The sequence below is a fragment of the Oncorhynchus nerka genome, linkage group LG19 (genome assembly GCF_034236695.1).
Source record: "Oncorhynchus nerka isolate Pitt River linkage group LG19, Oner_Uvic_2.0, whole genome shotgun sequence".
NCBI classification, from domain to species: Eukaryota; Metazoa; Chordata; class Actinopteri; order Salmoniformes; family Salmonidae; genus Oncorhynchus; species Oncorhynchus nerka.
This window is the reverse complement of record NC_088414.1, coordinates 34,733,478-34,756,379: the sequence shown is the minus strand read 5'-3', so window position 1 is coordinate 34,756,379 and position 22,902 is coordinate 34,733,478. Positions and strand designations below refer to the sequence as shown.

General features: G+C 43.8%; 1 protein-coding gene across 1 annotated transcript; it reads left to right on the top strand.

The window, feature by feature from the left end:
* The first annotated feature begins 4,008 nt into the window (after nt 1-4,008).
* On the top strand, nt 4,009-22,540 carry LOC115147067 (ras-related protein Rab-39B-like). Its single transcript, XM_029689057.2, has 3 exons — nt 4,009-4,343; nt 5,094-5,320; nt 14,492-22,540. The coding sequence occupies exons 2-3, from the start codon at nt 5,106-5,108 to the stop codon at nt 14,916-14,918; spliced, it is 642 nt and encodes a 213-aa protein (XP_029544917.1). The 5' UTR covers nt 4,009-4,343; nt 5,094-5,105; the 3' UTR covers nt 14,919-22,540.
* The last annotated feature ends 362 nt before the right edge of the window (nt 22,541-22,902 follow it).

The window sequence follows — 22,902 nt, the reverse complement described above, 5'->3', positions numbered from 1 at the left end:
TCAAGTTTGCAGACGACACTACATTGGTAGGCTTGATTCCCAACAATGACGAGGCAGCCTACAGGGAGGAGGTGAGGACCCTCGGAGTGTGGTGTCAGGAAAATAACCTCACACTCAATGTCAACAAAACAAAGGAGATGATCGTGGACTTCAGGAAACAGCAGTGGGAGCACCCCTCCATCCCATATCGATGGGACAATAGTGGAGAAGGTGGAAAATGTTAAGTTCCTCGGTGTACAGATCACGGACAAACTGAAATGGTCCACCCACACAGACGGTGTAGTGAAGAAGGCGCAGCAGCGCCTCTTCAACCTCAGGAGACTGAAGAAATTTGGCTTGTCACAAAAAACACTCACAAACTTTTACAGATGCACAAACAAGAGCATCCTGTCGGGCTGTATCATCACCTGGTACGGCAACTTCTCAGCCCACAACCGTAACCAGAGGGTAGTAAGGCTCTCCAGAGGGTAGTGAGGTCTGCACAACGCATCACCGGGGGCAAACTATCTGCCCTCCAGGACATCTACACTTACCACCCGATGTCACAGGAAGGCCACAGAGATCATCAAGGACAACAACCACCCGAGCCACTGCCTGTTCACCCCGCTATCATCCCGAAGGCGAGGTCAGTACAGTTGCATCAAAGCTGGGACAGAGAGACTGAAAAACAGCTTCTATCTCAAGGCCATTAGACTGTTAAACAGCCATCACTAACATTGAGTGACTGCTGCCAACATACAGACTCAATCTCTTGCCACTTTAATAATTGGAGGTAATAAATGCATCACTAGTCACTTAAACAATGCCACTTAATATAATGTTAACATACCCTACATTACTCATCTCATATGTATATTCTGTACTCTATACCATCGACTGCATCTTGCCTATGCCGTTCGGCCATCGCTCATCCATATATTTAAATGTACATATTCTTAATCAATCCTTTACAGTTGTGTGTATAAGGTAGTTGTTAGATTACTTGTTAGATATTACTGCACGGTCGGAACTAGAAGCACAAGCATTTCGCGACACTCGCATTAACATCTGCTAACCATGTGTATGTGACCAATAAAATTTGATTTGATGTGATTAGAATAATAGTGAAGACATCAAAACTATGAAATAACACATATGGAATCATGTAGTTAAACCCTTTGCCTTGTTGACAGTTTCTCTCAACCAGCTTCATGAGGTAGTCACCTGGAAGGCATTTCAAGTAACTGTAACGGCAGATTTCCTCCTCTTCGTCTGAAGAAGAGGTGTAGCAGGGATCGGACCAAAACGCAGCGTGGTAAGTGTCCATATCGTTTATTATAAAACATCAACTGAACACTAAGAAATACTTAACAATAAATGTGACCATGAACGAAAACCAAACCGAAACAGTCCCGTGTGGTGACAACCACAGACACGGAAACAAACACCCACAAACCAACAGTGAAACCCAGGCTACCTTAGTGGTTAGAGCGTTGGACTAGTAACCGAAAGGTTGCAAGTTCGAATCCCCGAGCTGACAAGGTACAAATCTGTCGTTCTGCCCCTGAACAGGCAGTTAACCCACTGTTCCTAGGCCGTCATAGAAAATAAGAATTTGTTCTTAACTGACTTGCCTAGTAAAATAAAGGTAAAATAAAAATGATAAAAATACAAATCAGAGACAACCAACGACACCTGCCTCTGATTGAGAACCATACTAGGCCGAAACAAAAACCTAAACATAGAAACACAAAACATAGACTGCCCATCCCAACTCACGCCCTGACCATACTAAATAAAGACAAAACAAAGGAAAATAAAGGTCAGAACGTGACAGTAACAGGTATGCCTTGTTAAAAGATCATTTGTGGAATTCCTTTCCTTCTTAAAGCGTTTGAGCAAATCAGTTGTGCTGTGACAAGGTAGGGGGGGTATATAGAAGATAGCCCTATTTGGTAAAAGACCAAGTCCATATTATGGCAAGAACAGCTCAAATAAGCAAAGAGAAACAACAGTCCATCATTACTTTAAGACATGAAGGTCAGTCAATGTGGAGTATTTCAAGAACTTTGAATGTTTCTTCAAGTGCAGTTGCAAAAACCATCAAGCGCTATGATAAAACTGGCTCTCATGAGGCCAGCCACAGGAAAGAAGAACCAGAGTTACCTCTGCTGCAGAGGATAAGTTCATTAGTGTTAACAGACTCAGAAATTGCAGCCCAAATAAATGCTTCACAGAGTTCAAGTAACAGACACATCTCAACATCAACTGTTCAGAGGAGACTGCGTGAATCAGGCCTTCATGGTCGAATTGCTGCAAAGAAACCACTACTTAAGGACACCAATAGGAAGAAGAGACTTGCTTGGGCCAAGAAACACGAGCAATGAACATTAGACCGGTGGAAATCTGCCCTTTGGTCTGATGAGTACAAATCTGAGATTTTTGGTTCCAACCGCGGTGTCTTTGTGAGACGCAGAGTAGGTGAACGGATTATCCTCCGCATATGTGGTTCCCACCGTGAAGCATGGAGGAGGTGTGATGTATGGGGGTGCTTCGCTGGTGACACAGTTAGTGATTTATTTAGAATTCAAGGCACACTTAACCAGCATGGCTACCACAGCATTCTGCACTGATATGCCATCCCATCTGGTTTGCTCTTTTTCAACAGGACAATTACCCAAAACACACCTCCAGGCTGTGTAAGGGCTATTTGACCAAGGAGAGTGCTGTATCAGATGACCTGGCCTCCACAATCACCCAACCTCAACCCAATTGAGATGGTTTGGGATGAGTTGAACCGTAGAGTGAAGGAAAAGCAGCCAACAAGTGCTCAGCATATGTGGGAACTCCTTCAAGACTGTTGGAAAAGCATTTCTCATGAAGCTGGTTGAGAAAATGCCAAGAGTGTTCAAAGCTGTCATCAAGGCAAAGTGTTTGTTTAGCACTTTTTTGGTTACTACATTATTCCAAATGTGTTATTTCATAGTTTTGATGTCCTCACTATTATTCTACAATGTAGAAAATAGTACAAATAAAGAATGAATAGGTGTGTCTTTGAATGAGTAGGTGTCCAAACTTTTTACTGGTACTGGATATATATAATATATATATATTTGTTATATGTCTACTCGGTAGCTCTCCAACACCTCCGCAATGAGTTTCTGGCCCTCCAGTCACCTCGAGACCAGTGTGCTTTCTACCCGATGTCGGATGTCATAATAAACATTGTTTTTTTTACTGCCAAGCCACACTCATTCTCTTGTATCCTGCAGCCTACTGTAGGCCTAACTCAGAGCATGATTCAGACCCTAGCTATTTCGATCATTCAGGTGGTTACACAGTGTGACATCTGCTTCAAACTCACACTCAAACATGTAGATCCCCTGATGTCACTCTCCAGATCCCAATCACCTCAATTCTAATCACCTGTTCACACACCTGTATGTCATTATCACACACTATTTAGTTCAGTTCCCTGCACCCATCATTGTGAGGTATTGTTTGTGACACACTTCTATTCAGAGCTCTGGTTTTCCCCTGTAATTGAATCCTGCAGTGTATGATAGTTTTGGCCTGCCTCACTAACAATGCCTTTTGCCTATTCCCTGCCTGTACTTTAGCTTATTGGATTTTCTGTTATAAACCTATTGCACGATCTCCCGGATGACGTTACTAGCCTTTTCCTTGCTTGTACTGTTGCCTTTTTGGACTCCCTGTGTATAGCCTTCTGCCTGCCACTGGACCCAGCTACCTGCTTCATCCTGTCGTCCTTTACCAATAAACACCTGCTGCGCCCTGTGCTTGAAACCAGCTCTCTGTCTCCCCTGGTGTTCATTACACACAGTTGTCATCATTATTTTTCTCCCACAAAGACATTCCCTTTATGTCAGGTATGATAACCCGAATCTGATCTTCATAGGACTCCATTTAAATGCCCATTTGTAACACCCAATGTAGTGCCCCTTGAGATTTTTACTGCGTTGATATCTGAGTTCTTACGGTAATGGTGCTGATGAGGAATGAGTAATACTATGTGATGCTGTTACTGCCATTTCATCAGCGGATTTTCACAAACATCATCTTTAAACATGAAATTGCTATGAAATTAAACCATCGACAAGTTGTAAGGACGGCCGTTATCCAATTTTACATCAAACTCGCCATCACAGTAACAGTTCCCTGTGTAGAATAAAATAATACAAAAGGATACTAGGACAAGGCCTATTTGCGTATCACTGCTTGGGGTAAAACAGTGTTTGACTAGGCCTCCTGAGATCACTGTTTCAGAGAGCATCTTCGATATACGAGATTTCTCAAGAACATGGGATTTGCTATTTCCAGCCGTTGATTGCTCATCTAACAAGGTAATTAATTGCACATAAAATTAGTACACGACCATGTTCTAAAATGTATTATGGATTAATATGCCATTGCCACAGATAATACCGTTGTAAACCGATTTTAGATTAAGACTATTGTTTACGAAGAGCAGAAAGAAGATAAGTTAAATGTGTTTTAAATGTTATAAGACTCGTTCAGATTTATGTAGCCCAGAACGAATACGTTTTATTTTTTGCAATGGTGAAATTAGTATTCAATACGTAGCCTATTGTTTGTCCATAAAAATGTGCATATCTGCACTTTTAATTGTGTTTGAGGAAAACGGTTTTTATGTCAACACATGTTATTACTGCACTTGATCGGCTTTGCTATGCAACAACTGTGTATCCACATGTGAGCTGAATATGCGAGTGTTCTTTTTTAAGAGCTGTCTGCATTTACCAGGAAAGAGGAGAGTCCTTTCCCTAATAATGTAGGGCAGGCAGATACGTTTTTCAAGAAAAAGCTAATAAACCGTGCGCTGTGGGCTATAGGGCAAACAATCAAGTCGGTTTTCGATGTTGTGCGCGGTTTTGAGCACACATCCTCACAAATAGGTTTAAAAAATATAAGCAGGCCTACCACACAGAACTACATTTGTAAAACATTGCCCGATAAGGATATCACTGATAGTGGATTGGATAGCCTACCCTTGGGGTCAAAACAAGTGTTAAGTTATTTGTTGAGATGTAGATGATTTACTAATCGTCAAATATTTTATTTTTTCCCCATAGATTCTATGAGAGATGGAAGCGATATGGCTGTACCAGTTTCGACTCATCGTCATTGGGGACTCGACAGTAGGAAAGTCGTGCCTGATCCGGCGATTCACAGAGGGACGCTTTGCGCATGTGTCTGACCCCACAGTCGGTGTAGACTTCTTCTCACGCCTAGTGGAGATAGAACCAGGGAAACGCATTAAACTTCAAATCTGGGACACAGCCGGACAAGAGCGATTCAGGTGACACTTTTATGATAAAAAAAAAAAATCTTCCATTGTAAAGACCACAAATTGTGTGAAATAAATCACAAGTTTTTTTTATAGTCACCTGTAATTATTAACACACTACCAGTCAAAAGTTTTAGAACACCTACTTATTCAAGGGTTTTTCTTTATTTTTACTATTTTCTACATTGTAACGCATTTCCAACAATCTTGATGGAGTTCCCATACATGCTGAGCACTTGTTGGCTGCTTTTCCTTCTCTCTGCGGTCCGACTCCTTCCAAACCATCTCAATTTGGTTGAAGTCGGGGGATTGAGGAGGCCAGGTCATTTTACATTTACATTTAAGTCATTTAGCAGACGCTCTTATCCAGAGCGACTTACAAATTGATGCAGCATTCAATCACTCTCCTTCTTGGTCAAATAGCCCTTACACTGCCTGGAGGTGTGTTGGGTCATTGTCCTGTTGAAAAACAAATGATAGTCCCATTAAGCGCAAACCAGATGGGATGTTGTATCGCTGCAGAATGCTGTGGTAGCCATGATGGTTAAATGGGCCTTGAATTCGAAATAAATCACAGTGTCACCAGCAAAGCAACCCCACACCATAACACCTCCTCCTCCATGCTTTACGGTGGGAAATACAATCATTTAGTAGTGGTTTCTTTGCAGCAAATCAACCATGAAGGCCTGATTCACAGAGTCTCCTCTGAACAGTTGATGTTGAGATGTGTCTGTTACTTGAACTCTGTGAAGCATTTATTTGGAATGCAGTTTCTGAGGCTGGTAACTCTAATGAACGTATCTTCTGCAGCAGAGGTAACTCTGGGTCTTCCATGGTCCTCATAAGATCCAGTTTCATCATTGCACTTGATGGTTTTTGCAACTGCACTTGAAGAAACTTTCAAAGTTCTTGAAATGTTCCATATTGCCTTGGTTTCTCCCTCAGACATGTTTTAAAGTGCTTATTTTAACTGTTAATAATAATAGGGCTTCTATAATAATAGGGCTTCTATAATAATAGGGCTTCTATATTCCACCCCTACCTTGTCACAACACAACTGATTGGCTCAAACACATTAAGGATGAAAGAAATTGCACCAATGAACTTTTTAATTTTATTTTTTTGTGTGAATTTTACCCCTTTTTCTCCCCAATTTTGTGGTATCCAATTGTTTTTAGTAGCTACTATCTTGTCTCATCGCTACAACTCCCGTACGGGCTCGGGAGAGACAAAGGTTGAAAGTCATGCGTCCTCCGATACACAACCCAACCAAGCCGCACTGCTTCTTAACACAGCGCCATCCAACCCGGAAGCCAGTCGTGTCAGAGGAAACACCGTGCACCTGGCAACCTTGGTTAGCGCGCACTGCGCCCGGCCCGCCACAGGAGTCGCTGGTGCGCGATGAGACAAGGATTTCCCTACCGGCCAAACCTTACCTAACCCAGAAGACGCTAGGCCAATTCTGCGTTGCCCCACGGACCTCCCGGTCGCGACAGAGCCTCTGGTGGCGCAGCTGGCGCTGCAGTACAGCGCCCTTAACCACTGCGCCACCCGGGAGGCCCTACCAATGAACTTTTAAGAAGGCACACCTGTTAATTGAAATGCATTCCAAGTGACTCCCTCATGAAGCTGGTTGAGCGAATGCCAAGAGTGTGCAAAGCTGTCAAGGCAAAGGGTGGCTATTTGAAGAATCTAAAATATAAACTATATTTTGATTTGTTTAACACTTTTTTGGTTAATACATGATTCCATGTGTTATTTCATAGTTTTGATGTCTTCAAGATTATTCTTGTCACGCCCTGATCTGTTTCACCTGTCCTTGTGCTTGGCTCCACAACCCTCCAGGTGTCGCCCATCTTCCCAATTATTCCCTGTGGATTTATATCTGTGTTCTCTTTTTGTTGCCAGTTCGTCTTATTCGTTCAAGTTTACAAGCGTTTTTCCTGTCAGCTCCTATCGTTTCCCAGCCTCTCTTTGCTAGTCCTCCCGGTTTTGACATTTGCCTGTCCTGACCCTGTACCCGCCCGCCTGACCTCTCTGCCTGAGCCTGCCTGGCATCCTGTACCTTTGTTCCACCTCTGAATTACTGAACGCTGCCTGTCCCTGAACCTGAGTCCGCCTGCCGTCCTGTACCTTTGCCTTACCCTGGATTTTCGACCCCTGCCAGCCTTGACCTGTCTTTGCCTGCTCCTGTTGTTACAATAAATAGTGTTACTTGGACAGTCTGCATCTGGGTCTTACCTTGATTCCTGATAATTCTACAATGTAGAAAATAGTAAAAATAAAGAAAAACCCTTGAATGAGTAGGTGTTAAAAAACTTTTGACCGGTAGTGTATAGCAATATATAATTTTATCTAAAATTTGTCTCATCACACTATTTTGCAAAGAAGGTCTACAGTAGCCTCAACAGCACTCTGTAGGGTAGCACCATGGTGTAGATGGAGGACAGCTAGCTTCCGTACTCCTCTGGGTACATTGACTTCAATAAAAAACCAAGGAGGCTCATGGTTCGCACACCTTTCCATAGATTTACACAGTAATTATGACAACTTCTGGAGGATGTCCTCCAGCCTATCAAAGCTCTTGCAGCATGAACTGGTTGTCCACCCAATCAAAGGATCAAATAATGAATCTAGTACTGTAAGAATAAGCTACAGCTATCTAGCACTGCAGCGTATAAGACAACAGTTGAACAGTTTTTAACAAATTAATTTCTTACAAAATTAAAAAGCAAGAGAGAAATAGAGTGAGAGTCATTTTTCCCCACTTTCAGTTTCTATCACATTTCAGGTATAACCCAGATGCAGACAGTGTCGATGGAACCAACGTGTATTTCTAATACAGGGGCAGGCAAACGACAGTTCAAAGGCAGGCAGGGGTCAATTATCCAGAGAGAGTGTAAAAGATCCAGAACGGCAGGCAGTCTCAGGGTCAGGGCAGGTAGGGGTCAATAATCCAGTGAGGTGGGGCAAGATACAGAAGGGCAATAAACAGGAGACAAGGAGCTGTGACACATGGGTTTAATCCTGGGTGGACAGCCATACCTTCTGCACGAGAGGAAGGGTGTTGCAGGTGTATTCGACCCACACAAGCTGCTGGCTCCAGGTGGTGGGGTTGGCGGAGACCAGGCAGTGCAGAGTAGTCTCAAGGTCTTGGTTGGCTCGCTCCGACTGGCCGTTGGACTGGGAGTGGAACCCGGAGGACAGGCTGGCCGATGACCCAATGAGGGTGCAGAATGCCTTCCAGAACCAGGATGAGAACTGAGGACCCCGGTCGGAGACCATGTCAACTGGGAGTCCATGGATCCGGAAGACGTGCTGCACCATGAGCTGGCCCATCTCTTTGGTAGATGGTAGTTTGGGGAGAGGAATGAAGTGGGCGGCTTTGGAAAACCGATCCACAATGGTCAGGATGGCGGTGTTGCCATCAGACGGTGGGAGACCCATGACAAAGTCCAGGGAGATGTGAGACCAAGGACAGTGAGGGACAGGCAGAGTTTGTAGGAGACCAGCCGGAGCTTGCTGAAGAGTCTTGTTCTGCACAGACCGTGCAAGCGGCGAAGAATGTGAGACGTCAGGAACCGTGGTAGGCCACCTAAAGCATTGTCTCACAAAAGCCAGGTTCCGACGGGAGCCCGGGTGGCAGGCAAGCATCGCGTCATGCACAAACATCCGGTTATCTGGACCCCCCCGGGGTTCGGCTGGGAACGCTGTGCTTCCCGAACCTGCTTCCCTATTCCCCAGCTGAGTGCTGTCGCCAGGCACGAGGTGGGAAGGATGGTCTCAAGTTCCCGGGGTAGTAGTCGTGGGGCTATAGCGGCGTGACAGCGCAGCCGGTAGGAGAGGGAGAAGTTGAACCGGGTGGTCCCACCTAGCCTGCCTGGAATTGAGGCACTGTTCGGTGTGGAGATATTCCAGGTTCTTGTGGTCGGTCCACACAATGAATGGATGTTCCAACACCATCTTCACCGCGAGAAGCTCACGATTCCCCACATTGTAGTTCCTCGCCATGCCGTTGAGGCGGTCAGAGAATAAGGTGCAGGGATGTAACCTGAGGTCCAGGGCAGACCCCACTCAGACATCCAAAACATCAGCCTCCACTCCGAACTGGCGGGACGGGTCAGGATGAACCAAGATGGGAGCTGTGGTGAAGCGGTGTTTGAGATCCCGGAACGCCCGGTCAGCAGCTGGAGACCAAGTGAACGGAACCGTAGGAGAGGTGAGTGTAGACCGGGGAAGCCAGGGTGCTGTAGCCCCGGATAAAGAGGTGATAAAAGTTGGCAAATCCCAGGAAACTCTGCAACCGTACTCTGGACGTACCGCTCTCTCCTTCCCGGGACCCATCTGTTTCACTTACTTAGCTAGTAATGCAGCTAACTAGTTTAGCCTACTGAATCACTCTGCTCAAACAGAGGGATGCTATGTTAGCTAGCTGGCTATGACTTTCCAACACAACACTGGAACTCTTCCAAGTCAAAGTAAGCTTTTGGTATTACTCATTTATTGCCACTGGGGCCCGCCGTGAAACTGCTAACTCACTGTACACTGTAACGTTACTTCATGATTGTAGCGGTTTACTAACGCATTAGTTATATTAGCTATGCTGACTAGGACGTTACTTTAGCTAATATGGTGACAACGATGTAGGCTGTTTATAGAGGTTTGTCTTGGAAAGGGTTTTTCGCCTGGTCACATACAGCTGATTTGTTGTGCATTGAAGTCCACAAGCGACAACGTGGCTGTTATGAGTGAACTCTGTTTACGTGTGATCAGGGGTGTATTCATACTGCCGATTCTGTTGAAAAACGTTTCTTAAACAGAAGCAAATGGAACAAAACGGGGATAAACATACCTGAATTTGTCCAATAGAAACTCTCATTTGCAACTGTTGGACTAATGATTATACCCTGTATCAGCTAGATGCAGGCATGAGTGAGCAAGGCGGTATTGAATGTCAATCACCTCAAATTTGTATCTCAACCTGTGTGCACCTACATTGTAAACTTTCATTCATTCGCTAGGTTTTAGGAACCTCATGATGGGAATAGGGAAAATTTGAGTATCATGTTGTAGCCTAAACCTATCGCTGTTGTATTGACTGGGTGAATGGAATATGAATGAGAGTAATCCAATATGCTGTAATAGAAATAAGGCCATGCTCATGAATTATAAAAAAATAAATAATAATAAACAGCACTAACCGCCACTGTTCTCCATGTCACATCCTCTGTTTAAACAGCACTGACCGCCACTGTTCTCCATGTCACATCCTCTGTTTAAACAGCACTGACCGCCACTGTTCTCCATGTCACATCCTCTGTTTAAACAGCACTGACCGCCACTGTTCTCCATGTCACATCCTCTGTTTAAACAGCACTGACCGCCACTCTTCTCCATGTCACATCCTCTGTTTAAACAGCACTGACCTGCCACTGTTCTCCATGTCACATCCTCTGTTTAAACAGCACTGACCGCCACTGTTCTCCATGTCACATCCTCTGTATAAACAGCACTGACCGCCACTGTTCTCCATGTCACATCCTCTGTATAAACAGCACTGACCTGCCACTGTTCTCCATGTCACATCCTCTGTTTAAACAGCACTGACCTGCCACTGTTCTCCATGTCACATCCTCTGTTTAAACAGCACTGACCTGCCACTGTTCTCCATGTCACATCCTCTGTTTAAACAGCACTGACCTGCCACTGTTCTCCATGTCACATCCTCTGTTTAAACAGCACTGACCGCCACTGTTCTCCATGTCACATCCTCTGTTTAAACAGCACTGACCTGCCACTGTTCTCCATGTCACATCCTCTGTTTAAACAGCACTGACCTGCCACTGTTCTCCATGTCACATCCTCTGTATAAACAGCACTGACCTGCCACTGTTCTCCATGTCACATCCTCTGTTTAAACAGCACTGACCTGCCACTGTTCTCCATGTCACATCCTCTGTTTAAACAGCACTGACCTGCCACTGTTCTCCATGTCACATCCTCTGTTTAAACAGCACTGACCGCCACTGTTCTCCATGTCACATCCTCTGTTTAAACAGCACTGACCTGCCACTGTTCTCCATGTCACATCCTCTGTTTAAACAGCACTGACCTGCCACTGTTCTCCATGTCACATCCTCTGTTTAAACAGCACTGACCTGCCACTGTTCTCCATGTCACATCCTCTGTTTAAACAGCACTGACCTGCCACTGTTCTCCATGTCACATCCTCTGTTTAAACAGCACTGACCTGCCACTGTTCTCCATGTCACATCCTCTGTTTAAACAGCACTGACCTGCCACTGTTCTCCATGTCACATCCTCTGTTTAAACAGCACTGACCTGCCACTGTTCTCCATGTCACATCCTCTGTTTAAACAGCACTGACCGCCACTGTTCTCCATGTCACATCCTCTGTTTAAACAGCACTGACCTGCCACTGTTCTCCATGTCACATCCTCTGTTTAAACAGCACTGACCGCCACTGTTCTCCATGTCACATCCTCTGTTTAAACAGCACTGACCGCCACTGTTCTCCATGTCACATCCTCTGTTTAAACAGCACTGACCTGCCACTGTTCTCCATGTCACATCCTCTGTTTAAACAGCACTGACCTGCCACTGTTCTCCATGTCACATCCTCTGTTTAAACAGCACTGACCTGCCACTGTTCTCCATGTCACATCCTCTGTTTAAACAGCACTGACCTGCCACTGTTCTCCATGTCACATCCTCTGTTTAAACAGCACTGACCTGCCACTGTTCTCCATGTCACATCCTCTGTTTAAACAGCACTGACCTGCCACTGTTCTCCATGTCACATCCTCTGTTTAAACAGCACTGACCTGCCACACTTATATACTGAACCAAAATATAAACACAACATGCAACAATTTCAAAGATCAAAGATTTTATTGAGTCACGGTTCATATGAGGAAATCGGTCAATTGAAATAAATAAATTAGGCCCTAATATATGGATTTCACATGACCTTAAAATAAAATGGGCCACAGGATCTCGTCACTGTATCTCTGTGCATTCAAATCGCCATTGATAAAATGCAATTGTGTTTGTTGTCCGTAGCTTATGCCTGTCCATACCATAACCCCACCGCCACCATAGGGCACTCTGTTCACATCGTTGACATCAGCAAACCGCTCGCCCACATGACGCCATACACATGGTCTTTCCGGTTGTGAGACTAGTTGGAAGAACGGCCAAATTCTCTAAAACAATGTTGGTGGCGACTTGTGTTAGAGAAAGGAACATTAAATTATCTGGCAACATCTCTGGTGGACATTCCTGCAGTCAGCATGCCAATTGCATGGTCCCTCAACTCGAAACATCTGTGGCACTGTGTTGTGTGACAAAACTGCCCATTTTAGAGTGGCCTTTTATTGTCCCCAGCAGAAGGTGCACCTGTGTAATGATCATGCTGTTTAATCAGCTTCTTGATTTGCTACACCTGTCAGGTGGATGGATTATCTTGGCAAAGGAGAAATGCTCACTAACAGGGATGTAAACAAACTTGCGCACCAAATTTGGGTGAAATAAGCTTTTCGTGAGTATGGAACATTTCTGGGATCTTGTATTTCAGCTCATGAAACATGGGACCAAGACTTTACATTGTCGTGTCTTTGGCATCATTAAAAGTGAAGACTGTTATTTTATCAAATCAATTCTCTGTAATTATAATTACGTGATTAAACTAATCATGTAAATGTAATTAACCAGGAAGTTGGGGCACCAGGGAAATCTTCAGATTACAAAGTTATAATTTTCCTAATGTAACTCTTCAGATATTTGAATATCTGATCAATTAGTCTTCTTATTAATGAATTATTATTTACCTCACGTCAGTCTCATTCTAAATGTCGTAAATTGTTGGTTATCTGCACGAACCCAGCCTTGACTATAAATCGTCCATACACCAATTGGCTTATTCATTTATTTACTAACTAACTAAATAATCCCAGAAATGCATAAACAAACAAAGCAGTAGATCTGTTACTAACAAATGATAGGGGAGATTCCCTAGTGGGCTAAGCCGATATGACGGCTTGGTGGACAAAGGGAAGTGGGTGTGGACTGAGCGAGAGCGGGAAAGACCAGAGGGATCACTACACATAGTACTACTATAATTAATTGAAATGCTAATCCTTTGCACATGAACGCTCACTCATTCGGGAATAATTGCAAACAATAAATACATTTGCGACCATGTGTCATGATCTTTTCTGTTGGAATCCGGTCCGTCTGCTGGAGAGTCAGTTCATCCGCGTCTCTTTCTCTCTGCTGCCCTGAAGATCAGTCTTTCGTGGTTACAATGGATACACCAGAGTATCACTCAGAAGTAGATGTTTCGGCGGTTGTCAGTAATAGCACCCCAGGTTTACATCATTTCTAGCTGCAGACTATTAATTAGTATCTAAGATTAGCTCTTATTTTGTCGGCATCGATAGTCTGAGTTGAACCATTTCCAGCCGTGTAGCCATGTGGTATGGTTAGGAATTCAATAACTATTCACAATCACAGCTCACGCTGTGGGTTTGCTCAATCTTTGTACTCAAACCTGTGCCACCTCAGCTGACACCGAGGTATGTGTGGTCTGAAGAGGATTTCCTCAGGAGGGGGTTTTCTTCATAACAGTAGAAAAGGCGGTTCTATGGCGCCTGATCATGACTGTGTTCACGGGGGCGGGCCAATGACTTAGTTCAACTTTAAAGGGAATACATCATTTCACAAATAGTTTCATCTTTACTCATTCATTTTCTACAATAATTTGATGCAAACCTCATAACGGAGGCTCCTGTATAAACAGAGTTATGGTAATGTGGCTGTATTGTCTTTCATGAGGTCACAAACATGAAACAAAACGGACCGGATCGTAGCTGGCTTCTCCACCGACCGTTTACACATCCTCCAAAACATGGATCAAATTCTGGAATGTAGTAGAATTTGGCAGGAGTTCCTTTGTTCTGCTGTGGAACTCTCTCTCCATACTGCATGAAAAGGGGGAGAGAGTCTCTGCCAGGAATTTACGACCTGAGATAACAGAACAGTAGGAGAGAGTGAGAAGCCATGATCTATACACAGAAAGGGCCACGTCACGACAACATGTGACATTTTTTCTGTGTATTTACCACTGTCCCTCTTCTTTGCTTATCCTCTCACCCTCTCTAGGTCTATTACCAGGGCTTATTACCGTAACTCTGTTGGGGGGCTGCTGCTGTTCGACATCACCAACCGTCGCTCCTTCCAGAATGTGCATGAGTGGCTGGAGGAGGCCCGGAGTCACGTCCAGCCTCACAGCATCGTCTTTCTGTTGGTGGGCCACAAGTGCGACCTGGAGCCCCAGAGGCAGGTGAGCCAGCAAGAGGCGGAGAAGCTGGCAGGTACCTATGGTATGCGCTACGTGGAGACATCGGCTCGCGACTCCATCAACGTGGAAAAGGCCTTCACTGAGCTAACGCGGGACATCTTTGAGCTCGTGAAGAGCGGTGACATCAACATCCAGGAGGGTTGGGAGGGGGTGAAGAGTGGCTTGGTGCCCAACGTGGTGCACTCCTCAGAAGAGGTCACCAAGAGCGGCCGGCGGTGCCTCTGCTGATTAGCCTGTCTGTCTAGTTGGCTTCACTCAACCCAGCCCATGCAGTCCTGTTACATTATGTCCCACTAGCTCGCAATCTTGTCACATATATATATCTCTCTCACTCCCATTCTGACTACTGGAAGGCCATTCCCGCTCTAGTCTACCACTGAATAAAACATGAATACAGCAACATTCCACAGTAACCTTCCTGGCGTCTGTCTTACCTGTTACAGGCACTTGAAAGACAAGAAATGGCCTGTTTTATGATTTCATTGTCCTCCCTGTATTTATGCTTCATCTTGTGCCCCACAGAAGGAACACACTTCAAACTTTACACGTCTGTTCTGTGTTCTGGAGTCTGGGGAACTCGCACAACTATCGGGGGGGGGAGTGTTCAATACAGGGGGAAACACCAAATCTATCACAGCCTATTCCACCTTGGCTATGGAAAGAACCAGAAAGCGTGTGTTGTATTACTGGCTGTGTGCAATGCCTCCTGCTTTTGGTGCGAGACTGATGACACCCCCAGACACATGAACAACCAAGAACACAATAGTGTATTGCCATCATCCTTTTCATCACAGATGGAACCAAAGCTTGCGTGGACTGAATCAGTTCTATATGAGTATCAACAGGGAATTTGCACAGTTGAGTGTTGGGTAGGCTGCACTGTGCAATGCCTAACATCAATGTTTTTCATTTGCCGTTTTCTTCATCGTTGCTCATATTAAATGCACAGTTGGGGACACAAGGTACTGTATAACATATCACCTTTTTTGACCACCCTGGCCATCCACCATAATCGTTAGAGAATGCGTCCCATGAGAAAGACGATTTATATACTCCATTGGCTTTAACAGTAAGCTCACCCCTTAAACATTGACATCTACACAACGATAGCGCCTCCTGATGTTGTGAACACCAAGCTTTAAATGGGGTCAGCTGTTCTAGAGTTGTTTTTTTCTTCCGTTTATTTAATACCTGCATACTGTAGGGTCATATGCTTGTAGTTTTAACATGATCCTAAGCAACATTCCACACGTGTCCAATATTTCTTCCCAGACTATTGGACACAGCCACATGCTTTATCTAACCGTTATATCTTCCAATCACAACCTTTAGTACCTCTAAAATGTATTTTTTCTCAATGCCAGTTTCCACCCTCCCCATTGAACTTTTTGGGTTAGCTATGATCCCATTTGCTGCCAGGCCCATGTCCATATACAACGTTAATCCCAAGCAGATCATATCTGAGAGCAATTTAAAGAGCCTCCTAGGTTCAAAGTATCTATGCAGCAGGAAACTAACCATTTGCTCGAAAGGAAAGCTACAACATGTATTAATCGACCTGAATTTTACTCTCCTTCAGGGTTGTTCAATACTGCACGTGTATAGTTGCATTTTATCCATTTGTAAATAGCCAGGGTGTTCTGGATGAATTCATTTCCAGAACATGAAATGTCATAATGGTGTGATAGAAATGGGCAATTCCATGACTTTCAATATTTGTAGGAGATACAGTGCATTCGGAAAGTATTCATACCCCTTGACTTTTTCCACATTTTGTTACGTTTCAGCTTGTAGCGTCATACCCAAGAAGAATCAAGGCTGTAATCGCTGCCAAAGGTTCTTCAACAAAGTACTGAGTAAAGGGTCTGAATACCAGTTTGGGCACACCTATTCATTCAAGGGTTTTTCTTTATTTGTACTATTTTCTACATTGTAGAATAATAGTGAAGACATCAAAACTATGAAATAACACATATGGAATCATGTAGTAACCAAAAAAAGTGTTAAGCAAACAAAAATATATTTTAGATTCTTCAAAGTAGCCGCCCTTTGACTTGATAACAGCTTTGCACACTCTTGGCATTCTCTCAACCAGCTTCACCTGGAATGCTTTTCCAACAGTCTTGAAGAAGTTCCCACATATGCTGAGCACTTGTTGGCTGCTTTTTCTTCACTCTGTGGTCCAACTCATCCCAAACCATCTCAATTTGTTTGAGGTCGGTTGATTGTTGAGGCCAGATTGTTGATGCAGCACTCCATCACTCTCCTTCTTGGTCAAATAGCCCTTACACAGCCTGGAGGTGTGTTTGGTAATTTTCCTGTTGAAAAACAAATGATAGTCCCACTAAGCCCAAACCAGATGGGATGGTGTATCACTGCAGAGTGCTGTTGTAGCCATGATGGTTAAGTGTGCCTTGAATTCTAAATACATCACTGACAGTGTCAGCAGCAGAGCACCCCCACACCATCACACCTCCTCCTCCATGCTTCACGGTGGGAACCACACATGCAGAGATAATCTATTCACCTTCTCTGCATCAGACCAAAAGACAGATTTCCACCGGTCTAATGTCTATTGCTCATGTTTCTTGACCCAAACAAGCCTCTTCTTCTTATTGGTGTCCTTTAGTAGTCGCTTCTTTGCAGCAATTCGACCATGAAGGCCTGATTCACCCAGTCTCCTCTGAACAGTTGATGTTGAGATGTGTCTGTTACTTGAACTCTGTGAAGCATTTATTTGGGCTGCAATTTCAGTGTCTGGTAACTCTAATGAACTTATCCTCTGCAGCAGAAGTAACTCTGGGTCTTCCTTTCCGGTGGCGGTCCCCATGAGAGCCAGTTTCATCATAGTGCTTGATGGTTTTTGCGGCTGCACTTGAAGAAACGTTCAATTGTCTTGAAATGTCCCGCATTGACTGAACTTCATGTCTTAAGGTAATGATGGACTGTCGTTTCTCTTTGCTTATTTGAGCTGTTCTTGCCATAATATGGACTTGGGCTTTTACCAAATAGGGCTATCTTCTGTATACCACCCCTACCTTGTCACAACTGATTGGCTCAAACGCATTAAGGAAAGAATTTGCAACATTTTCCAAAAACCTGTTTCTGCTTTGTCTTGTGTGTAGATTGATGAGGGAAAAAACCTATTGAATCCATTTTAAAATAAGACTAACGTAACAAAATGTAGAAAAAGTCAAGGGGTCTGAATACTTTCTGAATGCACTGTATATTACAACAGCTGGAGTGTTGCTCTGTTCAGGGTAATAAGATTGGTTTGGTTTGGTTTCCCCCTCTTTCACTGAAGTCACACCCTCTGATTATGAAAGGAGAGAGATCCCTGGGGAAGTCCACAGCCTTTAGAGAGACATCCGTTACCTACATATTAGACATGCGTATTGAGCCTCCATGTGCCAGACATGTGTGAATACCCTCCCCACCACAGGTGGCTGGTGGCATCTTAATTGGGAAGGACGGGCTCATAGTCATGGTTGGAACGGAATAAATGGAATGGTATCGAACAAGTGAAATATGGTTTCCATGTGGTTTATTATGAGCTGTCCTCCCCTCAGCAGCCTCCTGTACTCCCCACCAATGTCGTTGAATGGACTCTCCTGGCTGTATTCTCTGCTAAGCCAGGTACCAGATCAGCTGCTGAATTGACAGCACTGGCGCTAAACCAACTTTGTTTTTCATTCTAAACCATTGAATGACTGTGATATAGGAATGTAGAGAGAACAATCTTTTCATATTTCATGTTCTCTGCTATACCCCTGAGGCTCTGAGTGATGGTGCTTACCTGCACTGTGTCATGCAGAGGTTTGAAATGGCTATGAATCAGGTCTTGATAAACCTAGTCAGAGCTAGGATGTATTCCAATTAAATTGTGACTGGTAGATGTCATTTCTTTTTTTGAAACAAACGTAAAGCAGACCATGTTTCTTTAGCGGTGTATAGGTTTGGAGTGCATAGCACAAGGGCAGGTTCGATGTCTCATATGCTTGTAAGGAATAAACATTTGATCTCAGCAAAGGCATGGTCAATATTCCAGTGCTCTATGATGCCCATCCAAAATACATGTGCTCAGTGTTAGTTGCCTTTGAATGCACACGCATACCAATTAATTTAAAAATATTCCCCCAGCCTGGAAAAACACTGTTTATTCAACAAGCAGTTGAAAGAAATTGATATTCCGGAGGTTAAACTGGATGTACACTCTATATAAAAATAAGTATGTGGACACCCCATCAAATTAGTGGATTCGGCTGTTTCAGCCACACCCATTGCTGACAGGTGTAGAAAATCGAGCACACAGCCATGTAATCTCCATAGACAAACATTGACAGTAAAATGGCCTTACTGAAGAGCTCAGTGACTTTCAACGTGGCACCGTCATAGGATGCCACCTTTCCAACAAGTCAGTTCAAGTCAGTTCCCAACAAGCAGCCCCGGTCAACTGTAAGTGCTGTTATTGTGAAGTGGAAACGTCTAGGAGCAACAATGGCTTAACCCCGAAGTGGTAGGCCACACAAGCTCACAGAACAGGACCGCCGAGTGCTGAAGCGGGTAGTGTATTAAAACCATCTGTCCTCGGTTGCAACACTCACTCCCGAGTTCCAAACTGCCTCTGGAAGCAACGTCAGCACAAGAACTGTTCATCGGGAGCTTCATGAAATGGTTTTCCATGGCCGAGGAGCCAGAGACAAGCCTAAGATCACCATGCGTAATGCCAAGTGTCGGCTAGAGTGGTGTAAAGCTCGCCGCAATTGGACTCTGTAGCAGTGGAAATGTGTTCTCTGGAGTGATGAATCATGCTTCACCATCTGGCAGTCCGACGGACAAATCTGGGTTTGGCGGATACCAGGAGAAAGCTACCTGCCCCAATGCATAGTGCCAACTGTACAATTTGATGGAGGAGGAATAATGGTCTGGGGCTGTTTTTAATGGTTTGGGTCCCTTCGTTCCAGTGAAGGGAAATCTTAATGCTACAGCATACAATAACATTCTAGACGATTCTGTGCTTCCAACTTTGTGGCAACAATTTGGGGAAGGCCCTTTCCTGTTTCAGCATGACAATGCCCACGTGCACAAAGCGAGGTCCATACAGAAATGGTTTGTCGAGATCGGTGTGTAAGAATGTGACTAGCCTGTACAGAGCCCTGACCTCAACCCCATTGAACACTTTTGGGATGAATTAGAACGCTGACTGCGAGCCAGGCCTAATCGCCTAACATCAGTGCCCAACCTCACTAATGCTCTTGTGGCTGAATGGAAGCAAGTCCCCGCAACAATGTTCCAACATCTAGTGGAAAGCCTTCCCAGAAGAGTGGAGGCTGTTATAGCAGCAAAGGGGGGACCAACTCCATATTAATGCCCATGATTTTGGAATGAGATGATCGACAAGCTGGTGTCCACATACTTTTGGTCATTAATGTTAAGTCAGTGATGTATCTATTTGTACTACAAAGATAATATATGCTCCCTATTAAATTGTGAACACGTGATAAGAAAATAACCAAAAATGGTTTAATTAAATAAAGTTAGACCACAACCTGTCGTTTCCAATGGGCGGAACAGGCAAGCAGGCAAGTAGGCAGGCAAGGAGGCCAAAGCCAAGCCGCGTTCTGGCATGTATTTTCATATTTCCGTTAGGAAACGGCTACTCTTTCAAGTGCGCATGTGCAATAACTCAACAGAAACTGTATTGAGATCAAATGTTTAATCGATGAGAATATTAGCAGAAGGTTGGCCAAAATACATCTCACTCCAACTTCCCCCACTGCCGGCCACTGGGCTTCCTCTCATCACCATATTTGGTAGTGAGTGGAAACGTCAACCGGATGCTTCACATTTATACATCTGGTGAAACATCCGTCTCATTGTTCCATCTGTGAAACAACTGTTTGAAGTCATTAGTACAATGCCATATACAAACACAAGAGGGCAGCACACACTAAACAATTGACCTTGTGAATGGTTACAAGGCACAACATTAAATGTTTTATTTTATTTAACCTTTATTTAACTAGGCAAGTCAGTTAAGAACAAATTCTTATTTAAAAGTTCAAGAACATTAAAGTTCAAATATAGGGTGGCTAAATCATATGGGATTCTATTGTGAATTTAGAAACAATTCCTATTAATTGTGAATCATGTAACGTTAACTCCCCAATGGCGATCCACACAGCGAAACGGCACCACGTAGCCAGGTCCAGCTGCATCATGAGGTAGATGTTGGCTGCCTCTGTTCAGTGTCTTTGTCAAGGCAGCAGGGGCACCTAGAGGGAAGAGGTACAGGTTAGTCATACTTTTACTGCATATCAAGCTGGATTATAAACTGGTTGTAAGACATGAATAAACACTGGACCTGTTTAAATTAAATAAATATTCAGAAACGGACCTTGAAGGTGAGGGCTTCCATGATAATGGCACAAAGGGTACAGAGCAAGGCCAGGAGAATCTGAACGCTTGTCATGTTTAACACATGAAACAAAATAAATACTTTCAGGTAGATAGATATTAGACATGCAATGCCATTCCAAAAGTGTTGTGAATCTGTAGATGTGGAGGGAAAGGATATGGATTTTCCCTCGGTTTGATAAGCTTATTCATTTTTATATAATTATTTTTTTTTAAATACGAAAATAGTTCCATCTACTGTTGAGAATCAACACGAGACGGCCTACAGGGAGGAGGTGAGGGCCCTCGGAGTGTGGTGTCAGGAAAATAACCTCACACTCAACGTCAACAAAACTAAGGAGATGATTGTGGACTTCAGGAAACAGCAGAGGGAACACCCCCCTATCCACATCGATGGAACAGTAGTGGAGAGGGTAGCAAGTTTTAAGTTCCTCGGCGTACACATCACAGACAAACTGAATTGGTCCACTCAGACAGCATCGTGAAGAAGGCGCAGCAGCGCCTCTTCAACCTCAGGAGGCTGAAGAAATTCGGCTTGTCACCAAAAGCACTCACAAACTTCTACAGATGCACAATCGAGAGCATCCTGGCGGGCTGTATCACCGCCTGGTACGGCAACTGCTCCGCCCTCAACCATAAGGCTCTCCAGAGGGTAGTGAGGTCTGCACAACGCATCACTGGGGGCAAACTACCTGCCCTCCAGGACACCTACACCACCCGATGTTACAGGAAGGCCATAAAGATCATCAAGGACATCAACCACCCGAGCCACTGCCTGTTCACCCCGCTATCATCCAGAAGGCGAGGTCAGTACAGGTGCATCAAAGCTGGGACCGAGAGACTGAAAAACAGCTTCTATCTCAACGCCATCAGACTGTTAAACAGCCACCACTAACATTGAGTGGCTGCTGCCAACACACTGACATTGACACTGACTCAACTCCAGCCACTTTAATAATGGGAATTGATGGGAAATGATGTAAATATATCACTAGCCACTTTAAACAATGCTACCTTATATAATGTTACTTACCCTACATTATTCATCTCATATGCATACGTATATACTGTACTCTATATCATCGACTGCATCCTTATGTAATACATGTATCACTAGCCACTTTAACTATGCCACTTTGTTTACATACTCATCTCATATGTATATACTGTACTCGATACCATCTACTGTATGCTGCCCTGTACCATCGCTCATTCATATATCCTTATGTACATATTCTTTATCCCCTTACACTGTGTATAAGACAGTAGTTTTGGAATTGTTAGATTACTTGTTGGTTATTACTGCATTGTCGGAACTAGAAGCACAAGCATTAAGCTACACTCGCATTAACATCTGCTAAACATGTGTATGTGACAAATAAAATTTGATTTGATTTGAAAGGCATAGAAGGTCATTATAATAAACATTTATTTAGAAAAGACAACCTTAAAAATACAGCTCATTTCTACATGACAGGCATATATCCACAGTATATAAAACCAAAGACAAAAAATATAATTGATATTTATGTGACAGCATTTAGAGTAGTACTGATCAATCAGTACTATGGCCTGATATGAGACTTGGTTTACCAGCCCCTGGTATCTGAGGCGGGCGGTATTTTCAGGCACTGGTTTCTTTTTGAGATTCTTGCAAGTTGTTAAAATGTATGTTAAGAAGCACAAGTATAAAACACCTCCTTTGAATAAGTGTCCATTTGTATAATATTCAGCATTATACAAATATGATACAGCTATACACATACTGTACAGTAGTTATTACTGTACTACAACT

Excerpts from the sequence above, each read along its gene's own strand:
- LOC115147067 (XM_029689057.2), top strand. The coding sequence starts at position 5,106 with ATGGAAGCGATATGGCTGTACCAGTTTCGACTCATCGTCATTGGGGAC. Across the intron at positions 5,321-14,491 it reads GCCGGACAAGAGCGATTCAG|GTCTATTACCAGGGCTTATT; the intron begins GTGACACTTTTA and ends CACCCTCTCTAG.